Genomic DNA, 15,000 nt, shown 5'->3' with positions numbered 1-15,000 from the left:
AGCCCTGTGTAATGCCCTAAACAGCTGTGGTTACAATTCTTTGAATGGGTTTTGGAGTGATCTGTGGACTCAGTAATAACAAAGCAACACAACCTGCACAGCACTGCTCTGCATCAGCTATCATTGGTAGTGTCTTCATCTGGAAACATAGATGTCACCGTTACCCTTCATGTACATATTATCTGATGCATCATGTGATGTTTCTGTGTGTGTGTGTGATGTATGTGCAAATGTGTGTGTTTACCTGTGTATGTGTTTACCTGTGTATGTGTTTACCTGTGTATGTGTTTACCTGTGTGTGTGTTTACCTGTGTGTGTGTTTACCTGTGTATGTGTTTACCTGTGTATGTGTTTACCTGTGTGTGTGTTTACCTGTGTATGTGTTTACCTGTGTGTGTGTTTACCTGTGTATGTGTTTACCTGTGTATGTGTTTTCAGTTGTCTGCAGAAGCACAGAATCAATATGGATGTATTTTGTAGTGGTATGCAGTAACTCAATATGGCTTTATGTATTTATCAGTGTGTATGTGTGTGTGTGGTGAAATGGTGTGTTATAAAGGTGTGTATTTTGTAGTGGTATGCAGTAACTCAATATGGCTTTATGTATTTATCAGTGTGTGTGTGTGTGTGTGTGTGTGTGTGGTGAAATGGTGTGTTATAAAGGTGTGTATTTTGTAGTGGTATGCAGTAACTCAATATGGCTTTATGTATTTATCAGTGTGTGTGTGTGTGTGTGGTGAAATGGTGTCTTATAAAGGTGTGTATTTTGTAGTGGTATGCAGTAACTCAATATGGCTTTATGGATTTATCAGTGTGTGTGTGTGTGTGCGTGTATGTGTGTGTGTGGTGAAATGGTGTGTTATAAAGGTGTGTATTTTGTAGTGGTATGCAGTAACTCAATATGGCTTTATGTATTTATCAGTGTGTGTGCGTGTATGTGTGTGTGTGGTGAAATGGTGTGTTATAAAGGTGTGTATTTTGTAGTGGTATGCAGTAACTCAATATGGCTTTATGTATTTATCAGCAAAAGTACATGACACGATGTGTGTGTGTGTGCGTGTGCGTGTGCGTGTGCGTGTGCGTGCGTGCGTGCGGGTGCGTGTGTGCGTGCATGCGGGTGCGTGCGTGCGTGCATGTGTATATGTGTGTATGTGTGTGTGTGTGCGTGTGCGTGTGCGTGTGTGTGTGTGCCGCGTGCATGTGTGTATGTGTGTGCATGTGGGTGCGTGTGTGCATGCATGCGGGTGCGTGCGTGCGTATATGTGTGTATGTGTGTGTGTATGTGTGTGTATATGTGTGTGTGCGTGTGTGTGTGTGCGCGCGTGCATGTGTGTGTGTGTGTGTGTGTGTGTGAATATGTGTGTATGTGTGTGTGTGTGTGTGCGTGCGTGTGTGTATGTGTGTGTGTGTGTGTGTTTGCAGTAATCCAGTATGGGTTCGTGACACTGTTTGTGGCCTCATTCCCTCTGGCCCCGGTGTTTGCCCTGCTCAACAACGTCATTGAGATCCGACTGGACGCTGCCAAGTTCATCTCGGAAGTCCGCAGGCCGGACGCTGTCAGAGCCAAGGAGATTGGTATGGAACCACTGCTACACACACACATGCCCACGTGCACACTCACTTTCATATGCACATACAGATACACACTCCACACACACACTTTAAGAAGCCTGGACATTATCTCTGTCACATAATCATGTATGTGAAATAAAAGCCTCATCTTGGGTAAATGTTTATTTTCAAATTGTGAGTGAAATGTTTCATTGTGGTAAATCCTGAAATGGATGCTGAAAGCCCCAGGTTTTGCAAGACTCCCAAGTGTTCAGCATCATAAGCTTTGTGCTCCTAACATAAGGGAAAGCCCAGGAGTTCTTCTGACGTGTTTATGAAGTCAGTGTGACATTTTCATATGTGCTCTGGCGCCCTCTTCTGTCTTTTTACTGCCAGTGAATCCAAACGCCTGCTTTGTCGCCTGAATGTCAGCATGTGCTGCATTTGTATTATATTAACAATATAATACATATGGAATATGTGGAAGTGATTTAAGTATATGAGGTTTCCAATCCTAGCTGACTTCTTAAGTAGACCTTCTCTTCCTCCCTCTCAACCCCTCCTCCTCTTCCTCCCTCTCCTCCTCCTCTTCCCTCTTAACCTCTCCTCCTCCTCCCTCTCCTCCTCTTCCTCCCTCTCCTCCTCTTCCTCCATCTCCTCCTCTTCCTCCATCTCCTCCTCTTCCTCCATCTCCTCCTCTTCCTCCATCTCCTCCTCTTCCTCCTTCTCATCCTCTTCCTCATTCTCTCCTTTCTGTTCTGCTGTCTAAATCCTCACAGGAATATGGCACAACATTCTGAGTGGCATCAGCAAGTTTGCTGTCATCACAAATGTAAGTCTGTTGACATGATGTGTAGCAGTCGGCTGCTAAATGTGTTGTAGTCATCATGCTAAATACACAGAGCCTGTGATGTGCTCATCTCTATACATGTGTGTGGTCTACATACTAAATACACAGAGCTTGCACTGTGCTCATCTCTCTAAATCTGTGTGGTCTACATGGTTAATATTGTCTTTGTGAACACTAAAATATCAGTGTCAATGTTGAAGATAAAGAGATGGACCCTTTCTTGGAGTTAAAACATGGGGTCCTTTTTAACCCACGGGGTCCTTTTTAACAAGTCTCTCAGTTAGGGGACATGAACTGTTGTGAGGGGAGTTTTTTACTCGTGTTTGTTCAGGACCTGTGTGATGGACATCAAGTGATGCAATTGTCCACTCTAATGTGATCTATTGTCTTTTCTGTGTCCTAGGCCTTTGTGATATCTTTCACCTCGGAGTTCATCCCAAGGATGGTTTATCAGTATATATACAGTGAGACCGGCACCATGCATGGCTACACAGACTACACACTGGCTTACTTCAACACCAGTAACTTCAAGCCAGGCACCGCTCCCAATGCCACACAGTACGACAAAGATCTCAAGATCTGCAGGTATATACAGTACATGCACACATGCACACATACACACACGCACGCACGCACGCACGCATACACACATGCACACATACACACATACACACATACACACATACACACACGCACGCACGCATGCAGGCACGCACACAGACACAGACACGCACACACACACACACACACACACACACACACAAACACATACTTATTTACTATCTACCTTTGTTTACTTATTTACTATCTACCTTTGTTTACTTATTTATAGGGGTGTCACGATTCTCCAAATCCTCGATTCGATGTAATTTTCGATTTTAAAGTCACGATACGATTCGATTTTCGATCTTTTTAAAATATTACTATTAATGCATTCCTTATATGTTATTTACTCTTTTTGGCCTTTTCTTTTTCGGGGGGCTTTTATTTTGAAACCGCTTTGAAACCGTTCCAACCTCGAGGTTGTAATGTAAACAGAACTAACTTTAGGCTAAAACAGAGACGTGAACATAGTAAAATGAAACAACACAGAATGTTAATTTGATTGTTTCAGCACACTCCGAAGAGACCCAAGGTTAGTGTTCGGGGAATATGTACTTATAAATGTGCATTTTAAGCCTTAAAGTAACTTTGGACTGTAATTAGACCATCTTTTCACTTGCTAAGTTGAGTAGGCTAAGTTAGTTTTAATTGACGTTAATGAACGAATACTTCCACACCGGTGATTTCAAAGTAGCAAGAGGGGCTTTGATTTCGGTAGGTTGGTGTGTAGGCCTATATTTTAACTGGCTGCAGCCTAAAATTAGAGGAGTGTTGACGCTGCAGTTCAGCACGTGCATGTGTGTTTGTGCGTCTTGGCATACATGCTGGACGTGACATTGGGGGTGTGGCTGCATCGTCGATTCTACTTTTAAGTTCGAAGTTCGAGATTGAGATGTAATTTCGATCGATTTCGAAATAAAATCGAAATAGTGACACCCTTACTTATTTACTATCTACCTTTGTTTACTTATTTACTATCTACATTTGTTTGTTTACTTATTTACTATCTACCTTGTTTACTTATTTACTATCCACCTTTGTTTACTTATTTACTATCTACCTTGTTTACTTATTTACTATCTACATTTGTTTGTTTACTTATTTACTATCTACCTTTGTTTACTTATTTACTATCTACATTTGTTTGTTTACTTATTTACTATCTACCTTTGTTTACTTATTTACTATCTACCTTTGTTTACTTATTTACTATCTACCTTTGTTTACTTATTTACTATCTACATTTGTTTACTTATTTCTAGTGGCCATGTCAAGCATCTCTCTTTTTCCCTCTTTCTCTCCTTCTCTCTCTCTCCCTCTCTCTCAGGTACAAAGATTACAGAGATCCTCCGTGGTCCCATGAGTCCTACCAGCTCTCTAAGCAGTACTGGTCAGTGCTGGCCGCCAGGCTGGCATTTGTCATCTTTTTTCAGGTAACTTTCTTCACACTTACAGTGTATTTGTTGATGGTCTGTTTTATAGAGTAACAGCTTAAGATTTGCCATTTTTATTGTCGTTTAGGGCACAAAAACAAATTGTAATAAAGTGATTACATGATAGCTTTTTTCTATATCATGTCCAAACATTATAATAATATTACATAAATTGATCAATTGATATTTTGAGTCTTCCATGTGTGTACTGACATGTTTTGGGTAAATATCCAGTGTATTCCTGTTACTGTAAAACTGGGTGTACTGAGTGTTGTGTGCTGTTGGCTGCCTCTGTGGCTGAGCATTCTCTGCCCTGCTGTTCTCTGCCCTGCTGTTCTCTGCCCTGCTGTGCTGCAGAACTTGGCCATGTTCCTGAGCATGCTGGTGGCCTGGCTCATTCCGAACGTGCCGCGCTCGCTCAAGGACCAGATCAAGCGCGAGCGCGCCGCCCTCATGGAGCTCCTGCTCTCCCAGGAGCCCAGTCAGAGCTCCAGCCGCCGCACGGCACGCTCCCACGACGCACCGGTCGTCATCCGGGGCCCCGAGGAGGACGAGGAGGACCCACCAGGAGGAGGAGGGGGCAGCAGGAGGGACTCCCCGAGTCCCGAGGAGCCCAGCGCACACCCAGACACCGTATCCATGGAGACGGACCTGAGGGAGGAGGGAGAGGCCCAGGGTGGAGGTCTTGATCCTGATCCTGATCCTGATCCTGATCCGGAGCCTACTGCAGATCCAGACTCAGATCCTGATGCTAAACCTGATCCCAGTCTAAACTCTGATCGTGACTCAAACCTCGATCTCAATGGTGACATAGAAACATCAAGACAGCCCTCAAAGCCCAAGCTGGTGGCTCAGAGGAGTTTGGATGCTTCAAGTTCGATCTCCAAGGAAGGATCTGAGACCCTGATGGAGGAAGAGCAGAACCCCAGAACCAAGGCCCGCTGCCGGACCCTTCCTCCCCGCTACAGAGGGCCTGGGCCAGGTGACAGCTCGGCACAATCGAGCCACTCCTCCGTCTTTACCCACCTGAGCCAGCAGGTGCCGCCCTCGCGCAGCCAGCTGATGCGGCTGAAGGAGCCGGTCAAGCAGTCGTCACAGAGTGAGCTCGCCAGGAGCATTCTGCGGAATCGCTCCAGACCGCCCTCGGTGGATGAGGCGGCTGAGACGGCTGAGACGGCCCCCAAACCTCCACCCCGACCCCTGTCCCGACCCCCGTCTGACATGGAGCTGGCCCAGCGAGGGCTCTCCAGACCTGCCTCACAGAGCCAACTCTCCGATTCCTCCCAGAGATCTTCATCGCGGCCCCCGTCAGACTTCGACCTGAGCCAGAGCGCCCAGAGAGGCCTGTCGCGGCCGGCGTCGGAGGCCGAGCAGCTTTGTGAGGTGTCCAGCAGACCAGCATCACGGCCGCCATCCAGACCTCCCTCGAGGCCTCCCTCGGACGTAGAGTTGGCCCAGAGGGTCCACAAGTCTCTCTCGCGACCCCCGTCTGAAGCCGAGCTGGCCGAACCCTCGTCCAGACCTCCGTCTCGACCACCGTCACGGCCACCATCCAGACCGCCGTCAGACGTGGAGTTGGCCCAGAAAGCCGTGAAGTGTCTCTCGCGAACAGCGTCGGAGGCGGAGGCTGAGTTGATTGACATCTCCTCCAAGCCTCCATCACGGCCTCCGTCGAGGTCACCGTCAGACGGAGCGCTGGCCTACCGAGCCTCCAAAGCCCTCTCACGGCCAGCCTCCCAGCACGAGCTGTCCCAGGGCGCCTCCCGACCTCCCTCCCGACCTCCCTCCCGACCTCCGTCAGAGATGGAGTTGGCGCAGAAAGCTCTGTCACGCTCCCCATCACAACCAGAGCAGCCGTCAGCCACCGCCCCAAAGACTCCTTCAAGGCCCCCGTCGGACAGCGAGCTGGCTCAGAACATCCTCAAAGCTCCCCCTGCCTCCGACCGGAGCTCCAGAGCCAAGGGCCGCTGCCAGACGCTTCCCCCCAACCAGAGGCCCCCCGAGGCGGGGGAGACTGCCGTCCGAACCAGTCATTCCTCCACCTTCACCCACCTGAGCCAACAGGTCCCGCCATCACGCAGCGAGCTCACCCGGGACACACACGTGTAAAGCGAGACCGTGTAGGTGCTGGAGGTGAGGACTCATAGAGGGGTCAGAGGTCACAGAGCTCATAGAGGGGTCAGAGGTCACAGAGCTCATATCTCTTTTGAGATTGCATCTCATCTGATCTTCTCCCCCAAATGGTTGAGAATACAAATTCACCAGCCCGGATGATTCCATGAACTGAACTCATCACTGATGGTGAGATAACGTTCCTCTGCTCTCCGACTGATTGGCTGATGGGATGGTTCTCAGATCCTGGATTGGTTAGTGAGATGGTTCACTGTTCTCTGATTGGTTTATACAGGATGATGGTTGCTATACAGTTTCTCCTGCTTGTTGATAACCATGACTGCCTCTCAAAATGAAAGCCAAGAGAGAGACTAACAGAAACACCAACACAGACAAACACACACAGACACACACACACACGCATGTTGACAACGTCAATATACACATGGATGGAAACACTCACACCCCAAACACACAAACTTCATTGTACTAAGACTTTTTACTGTTTTTTTTTTAAGAGGAAGGAGGTGAGGGATGATCTGTCTTGCTGGTTTGCTAGAGTGTAAATCTGAAACTGCATTTATGATGTAGAATACCAAAGAAAGCCAACCACCCTTTTCTTAGATATCCTCCACATTTTGATAATATCAACAAAAACTCATTATTGTTCTTAATAAACATGTTATTACTGTTCATATATGAAGACAAAATTCATAATAAAAAGAATCTGAATGAGCTGAAGTGTATTTGTGTTTCCATGCTTCGGTCGTGGGTGTTGCTCTCATTACTGTTATTATTCCAGTGTGTGTGTTGAGACGGAGCACTCAGACAACCTTAAGCTTTACTATAATCTGGCTGTAATCCCCTGTCCAGCCCTCACCCTATTGTTATGCAATAACAAAGTATTAACTTCATACAGCTCCTTGCCACGCCATATTGCACGCTACTCACTGATATAGTTTTACTACAACAAAGGCTCATGTGATATATATTGCATCATGATCCTCTTTAAATGTAGACAGGGGATGACCCTGTCATAAAATTGCACCGATTGGTTTATCTCTGGGAACATGAAAAACTCTCTTTTTCTATACACCACGACATGTGGAAAATTTACTTAGTAACAACTGGCCTATAATTCACGTTAACATATTTTTTAGTCTCTCTGCTAGCAAAGAGCAGGCGAGTAATGCTTTAAAAATGACAGAATACTTTAGCCCTCATTTGAAATCTGTCTGTGGCCCTTTCTTTATTCATAAAAGACCTGCAAGCCTGTTTAATAGTTTATGAAAGACTAAGGGGCCTATCTTACACCGGGCGCAACGTGACGCCAAGCGTGACACAAGTCATGTTCCTATTTTACGTTTGCAGGCAGATTCCTTCAGATGCACTGACTGTTAAAACACCAAGGCTGTTTGGATGCTGCGCTCCTCGCTCTTACAGGGAATGACAGATGTCATTCTCATTGGTTAAATGGATGGTAAGCCCAAAACACACCCATGAAACAAGAGCAACCCTTTTGAACAATGCGCCTGACATCTGGCGAACTTTTTACGCCGTCAAGATAGCGATTTTGGACTGGCCACACCCTAAACGTATTTAAACCATCCGTTTCAGACCAAGCGTTTCATATGGCTATAAATAGCACCCTGTATCTCTCACAGTAATGCTGTGGGGTGTGGTGGGCTGAGTATAACCCACTACTCACATCTGTCTGGATATGATCAAACCAGCACACATTTTCAGATGCTTAACACACACTTGAATTCTACATTTATTGTTATAGTTGATTATGAAGTTGAGATTCTACACACACACACACACACACATACTGTATAAGGCCCAACAAGGATTAAAATAGCATATATCCAACAAGGATACAACAAGGCCCTAATCAAGGAACTGTACAGCAATAATACTAATAACAATGTCAGCTTGTAATTTATAATGGTGTAATTTTTTATATATTGTAGATCTAAGGAGAAAATTAAAATGAGAATTGCATATTATTCACACAATTCACTATTAACATTAGTTTTACATGTAGTACAGTATGTACAGCATTTTTACACACACACACACACACACACACACACACACACGCTCCCTCTCATTTCTTGGCAAGCTCAGCGCTGACCTCGTCCTCTGGTTTGAGGGCGTGCCACTGGGCGATGGGCCTCCTGGGGTTGGCCAACATGTCTGCCCAGTGGCGCTGCTCGGTGCCCGTGCTGTTCAGGCCCAGGAAAACCTTTCCGATGGCATCGTTCTTACCGATCTTATCGTAGTCCAGCACAGTCACAGCCACCTGCACTTTCTGTCCAGACAAACGGGGTAAAATAGAGAATTAATTAATAACTAGAAATGCAATTCCAAGGAATTACTAGTGCATGAAAATGCTAAAGTTGTGATGTAAAATATCATGTATAGTTAAAACAGATAATACAGAGATGGTTACTACGGTGATGCTAGGATAGACATAGCATAGCTTAATAAAAGTTGATAGTTTAAAAGTAGACTGTTTAAAAGCTGAATGTAGATAGTTTAAAAGTTGTTGATAGACAGTAGATAGTTTAAAAGTTGTTGATAGACAGCTAGTTTAACCCTTAGAACCCTAAGCTGTTTTTAGGGCATTTTCACTACCTTTATTCATAAGGATTTATTCTGGTCATTGTAAGTGCCACACACATATATTATATATTGTTTTTTTCAGGAGAGTTTAGGCTATTCAGATCTGCCATCATTTCATGTATTAATACTAGCATTGATTTTATTTTGATTTTTAAAGAATTAAAATATAAAAAGTGTATTATAAAAATTCTTATATTTCGACATGTATCTCACCACTGCAAGCTCACAGCTCTACATGCATTTCATGTGTGTGTAGGGCAGACTGTCCTGAATCGGGCAATATAATTGCCATGTTGGAGGGATACTCTGGGGCTGAGCAATTTACAGAAATATTTGCTGTGTGATTTACGGAAATAAATGCCATTTTTTATTTAGTGATGAAAAATGACCTTTCTGCGCTCCATATCTGTGACACGAACTGATCTGACCTGACTTGACCCGAGGTTGCGTGTTAGCCTGCGTGCCTGTGTGTATGCAGTCATAATAATTCTCAACTCTTTACTGCATTGCCATGAACAAAGTAAAGGCAAAAAAGGTGTTTATTTGTTGAACAAATTGGGATGCAATGTGAGCCTTGAATTGGATGCCATGCAGGAATTTGCTAGGATCTCAAAACCGGAATATGAACATGCTTTGCCATAGAGAAACACATGATAGCATTGGATTATAAACATGCTTTGCCACAAGAACAGACACAAACGTGGGGTAAGTCCAGCTATATGAAGTTATTATTTTGCTGTCACTTCGTCTGTTTTATAACCCAGAAGGATGTACTTGGTATCAAATGATAGCTCTGAGTCTCCTCTTTCATCTGACATGCGTGGCATATCTATGCGATCACGGGTCCGCGAGTAATTCAAACGAGAGTAATGAGTGTGCAGCGTTGGTTTGTGTTCATGACGTTATTATTTTGCAGTCACTTCGTCTGGTTTTATAAGCCAGAAGGATCGATAAACATGGTACCAATGGATAGCCCTGTGCCCCCTCTTTCATCTGATATGCTTGCCATATCGATGCGATCACGGGTTCGCGAGTAATTCAAACTAGAGTAATGTGTGTGCAGGTGAACGCAGAGAAGTATAGACTGTAAATATGATGCAATTTGATTTAATTTCATGATTTTTTTTAATTTTCATACTTGATCGTACAGACAAGTGTGTAGTCTCGTTGGAAAGCCCCACTTCTGCTCTGTCGTGCAATAAAGGTTTCATCTTGCTGCGATGAACCGTTCCGGAGCAATGTAACAGAGAAGAAAGGGTGTGTTTTTTGACGCACTTTGCGTCAATCGGGTTCTAAGGGTTAATAGATAGTTTAATGATAGTTTAAAAGTAGACCGTTTAAAAGTTGAAGGTAAATAGTTTAAAAGTTGTTGACAGACTGGAAGTTTAATGAATGTTGATATTCAAATAGTTTAATGGCTGTGTATAGGTAGATATTTGATGATAACTGAAAGTTGGAATGGCTCTAATGTTTGCTAGCAGTTATGCTAAGATTTTTAACTATGCTAACCATGCTACTTAGCTAATGTTTTATAGCAGTGCTAACAATGCTAACATGCTAACCATGCTACTTAGCTAACTTAGCTAACATTTTCTAGTAGTTTTGCTAAATATGCTAACTATGCTAGTAATGTTAACTATGCTAACCATGTTACTTAGCTAACTTAACTAACGTTTTCTAGCAGTTTTGCTAAACATGCTAACAATGTTAGCAATGCTAACATGCTAACTATGCTAACCATGTGACTTAGCTAACCTAGCAAATCATTTTTAGTAGTTATGCTAACTATGCTAACTAACATGCTACCAGTGCTAACATGCTAACTATACCAAACATGTGACTTAGTTAACCTAGCTAATCATTTTTAGTTATTATGCTAACTATGCTAACTAACATGTTAACATTGCTAACATGCTAACTATGCTAACCATGTGACTTAGCTAACCTAGCTAATCATTTTTAGCAATTTTACTAAAAATGCTAACAATGTTAGCAATGCTAACATGCTAACTATGCTAACCATGCTAACTAGCTACAGTGGGTAGGAGTCATAGTTGATGACAAGTGTTGACATAGTTGATGACAAGTTAAAAGTTGTTGATAGACAGCTAGTTCAATAGATAGTTTAATAATAGTTTAAAAGTAGACTGTTTAAAAGTTGAATGTATATAGTTTAAAAGTTTAAAAGTTGAATGTAGATAGTTTAAAAGTTGTTGATAGACAGCTAGTTTAGTAGATAGATAGTTTAATGATAGTTTAAAAGTAGACCGTTTAAAAGTTGAATGTAAAAAGTTCAGTAGTGGGTTACATTGTTTAACAGTGGATTATTGTAGTAAGGACTTTTATTTTGAAACAGTTTTGGGCAGAGGAAACAGTTGAATAGGATGTGTAGTCTTAATTGACCCAGATTGTATGCTTAAAGCCTGAGGCTGCAGGTGGCCTGAACACCTAATTGCTTAATGGCCGTATTATGATGTCATAATCGGCAATGTTAAGTCTATGGGGATTTTTAAAAAGTTTTTCTTTAATAATTTAAAAAGTATAAAAGTTTCAAAGTTGAAAAGACATAGCATATGTCTATAGCATGTCTATAGCCACGGTTACCTGGACCAGCAGGATATAAGACTGGGGCCACGGTTACCTGCATCTGCTCCAGTGGCACCTCGAAGCTGAAGGACTCGTTGTAGTACGGGTTCAGCGTGTGCTTCTTCACCGTTGTCTTCTTCTTCTTCAACCTTTTCCCATTCTGCAGCAGGTGGATCTTCACGTAGGGATCTGAAACAGACAGAAGGATCGTGGCAAGTAGTGCCATTGCAGTTACAGTTGGGATCTGAAACAGACAGAAGGATCGTGGCAAGTAGTGCCATTGCAGTTACAGTTGGGATCTGAAACAGACAGAAGGATCGTGGCAAGTAGTGCCATTGCAGTTACAGTTGGGATCTGAAACAGACAGAAGGATCGTGGCAAGTAGTGCCATTGCAGTTGCAGTGGGGCGTGAGCTCCAAACGCAATACTAACACGTCTGGTACTCTGGGGATGCAGCCAGGATGCAGTAGCCTGGGTTATTACCCAATAAAGCTGGTGATAAGGTCATGTGGGGTGATGGCTTTCTCCCACATCAGTTGAACACACACAGACTGCATACTGTATGTGTTGTTATATATGTGTTGTGTGGTGTTATTTATCTTATACTAAGAAGCAATCCCAAAGAGCATTGGAACTCTGACATAGTCATTACTTAAATGACTTAAATGAATTAAAATGGGGAGATGTCAAAAGTTTATCTTGTCTCCCTTATGCATCTGTTGATTGGTCTATGGGCTGTCACTCACCTGAGAGCCCGCCCACATCCATCTTCTTGAGGTTCTTGGCCTCCAGAACTACCACAGTTAGTTTGCCCGCAGTGGGGACGTATCGCAGGGACAGACAGATATCACCCAGCTTTTCTTGCTACACACACACACACACACACACACACACACACACACACACACACACACACACGTGTACAAAAGATTTAGGATTTGGATCTGGATTTAGACCAATTCATACAATTGAACTCAAACACAGGGAATTGTGTTCATTTGCTTTGTTTAGTGTAATCCTGGGGCGGTGGTAGTGTAGTGGTTAAGGAGCTGGGCTAGTGTGCAGTAGCCTGAAAGTTGTCGGTTCAATTCCCGGCTTCCACCGTTGTGCCCTTGAGCAAGGCACTTAACCCCAAGTTGCTCCAGGGACAATGTGATCCCTTGTAATATAGCTGACATATGTAAGTCACTTTGGTCAAGAAGTGTCTGCTAAATGTAATGTAATGTAATGTAATGTAATGGTCTCAAGCTAGCAACATTTCCATCACATAAGTTATGATACATAACAAAGCAAAGTCTTTTAACAACAAGTCTTTTACAAAACCCCACATTCAATTCAACACACACGCACACACACACACACACTCTTCAACACACACACACACACACACACACACACACACACACACACACACACACACACAAACGTAAAGAACCCACCTCTTCCTTCTCGGGTTTCTGCAGGTCTCTCCACTCCTCGGTCACGTGACTGAAGTCCACTTTGTTCATCGGGATGCGGATGTCCCCGATGGCATCATGCTTAGAGAAGCGGTCAAAGTCATACACGATCATGACCAGCGTCTTCCCTCCCAGCTCCGCATAGGGGACCTATAGGACAGTGATACAAGATCATGACCAGCGTCTTAGCTCCGCATAGGGGACCTATAGGACACAGTCATACACGATCGATCATGACCAGTGTCTTAGCTCCGCATAGGGGACCTATAGGACACAGTCATATGCGATCGATCACGACCAGCGTCTTAGCTCTGCATAGGGGACCTATAGGACACAGTCATATGCGATCGATCATGACCAGCATCTTAGCTCTGCATAGGGGACCTATAGAAGACACAGTCATACACGATCATGACCAGCGTCTTAGCTCCACATAGGAGACCTATAGGACACAGTCAAACACAACACACTCAGTAGGGCTCAACTCACTCAACACACACACACAGTAGTGCTGTAAGCACACACACACACACACAGTAGTGCTGCACACACACACACACACACACACACAGAAGTGCTGTGGCATGAATATGCATGAGGCGTCCCTGACAGACACGCCCTGCCACAGCCTCCGCAGCGTGGTGACAGCGTGGTGACAGCGTGGTGACAGTCCAGGCTGAGATGGCAGAAAAAGTACAGATGCTGAATAAGACCTTTGTGCTCATCAAGGACACCTCCACATGCAGCGCACACTGTGTGTGTGTGTGTGTGTGTGTGTGTGTGTGTGTGACCACACTGACCACACAACGATGCAGACCACACTGACCACACACTCTCTGCTCTGAGTTTGAGCTCTGAGTTTGTCTTGCTTGAATAGCACTTCCTGGTCATGTTCGCTCACGGCCCTCGAACCTGCCACCTCGACACACACCGGCATGGGAGTCGAACGCTCTAACCACTGAGCTAAAAGCCCAGGCTTCCAACTCAGCGGTTAGAAGCGTTCTTAAGGTTAGGGGTGTGAGGATTTACATGGGCAACTAGCATGCTAGCTCAGTCTGCCTCTTACACACACAACACACACTGCCGTTACACACACAACAATACAAACGGTCCAAACCACCCACATCTCAACATTCCAACACCACCGGCCAATAAAATAAATGGAAGTAGAAACTGTGTCATTTCTGGCATGATGAGAAGCCCTTGTCTCATTCTGGACTTCCTGAGTCATCACAAGCCTTGCACACTTCCTTATAGAGACTTGGCCAATCGGGACGGGATGTGGGTGGGGCTGCGATATACAAGCACCTTGAAGGTGAAGTTCTCGTTGAAGGTGGGGTTGAGGGACTTCCTGTGGACTTTGGTCTCAAATTTCTTCTTCTTGTCGGGCAGCAGGTAGAGCTTCACGTAGGGGTCAGATGTTCCGCTCATGTCCATGGCCGGGAGGTCTGTGGCCTGCAGAATGCCCACCACCAACTGACAAGGAGAGAGATCGAAGATAACGGAAGAAACAAGAGGGACAGAGAGGAGGGGAGGGGAGAGAGAGAGGAAGAGAGAGAGAGAGAGATTAATGGTAATGGAGGAAACGAGGGAAAGAGAGAAGGAAAGAGAGAAAGGAGGGGGAAGGGATAGGAAGAGAGAAAGAAAGGGATAGCAGCCAGAGAGGGTGGTATGAGGGAAAAGGGGAGAAAGAGAGAAACAGAGGAGAGGAGGAAGGGGTGGAGGGATGGATAAGATATCTTACGGCAGCATCAGTGAAATTGTAGTCTAAAGAGAACTG

At 44.5% G+C, this 15,000-nt stretch overlaps 2 protein-coding genes across 2 annotated transcripts in view; one reads left to right on the top strand and one right to left on the bottom strand.

Annotated features, from left to right (window-relative positions):
- The window catches only part of ano2a (anoctamin 2a), a 53,102-nt gene extending 45,818 nt beyond the window's left edge, over positions 1–7,284 (top strand). The window contains exons 21-25 of the mRNA XM_076299343.1: positions 1,423–1,575; positions 2,331–2,383; positions 2,805–2,986; positions 4,332–4,437; positions 4,795–7,284. Coding sequence (XP_076155458.1) covers positions 1,423–1,575; positions 2,331–2,383; positions 2,805–2,986; positions 4,332–4,437; positions 4,795–6,546 — 2,246 coding nt within the window. The 3' untranslated portion in view covers positions 6,547–7,284. The remainder of the gene's footprint in view (positions 1–1,422; positions 1,576–2,330; positions 2,384–2,804; positions 2,987–4,331; positions 4,438–4,794) is intronic.
- A 1,375-nt stretch (positions 7,285–8,659) lies between these two features.
- syt1b (synaptotagmin Ib) overlaps positions 8,660–15,000 on the bottom strand; it is an 8,839-nt gene continuing 2,498 nt past the window's right edge. The window contains exons 3-8 of the mRNA XM_076299329.1: positions 14,965–15,000; positions 14,529–14,696; positions 13,203–13,370; positions 12,510–12,627; positions 11,819–11,952; positions 8,660–8,863 (exon numbers count right to left, since the gene is read on the bottom strand). The exon at positions 14,965–15,000 is cut by the window's right edge and continues 72 nt beyond it. Coding sequence (XP_076155444.1) covers positions 8,660–8,863; positions 11,819–11,952; positions 12,510–12,627; positions 13,203–13,370; positions 14,529–14,696; positions 14,965–15,000 — 828 coding nt within the window. The remainder of the gene's footprint in view (positions 8,864–11,818; positions 11,953–12,509; positions 12,628–13,202; positions 13,371–14,528; positions 14,697–14,964) is intronic.

The sequence above is a fragment of the Alosa pseudoharengus genome, unplaced genomic scaffold, assembly GCF_046254945.1.
Source record: "Alosa pseudoharengus isolate Yale_2024_CS ecotype anadromous, Long Island Sound unplaced genomic scaffold, YU_APseudo_1.1 YU_APseudo_1.1_scf_10, whole genome shotgun sequence".
NCBI lineage: Eukaryota > Metazoa > Chordata > Actinopteri > Clupeiformes > Clupeidae > Alosa > Alosa pseudoharengus.
The sequence above is the reverse complement of the archived record's forward strand: the minus strand, read 5'-3'. Positions and strand labels throughout refer to the sequence as shown.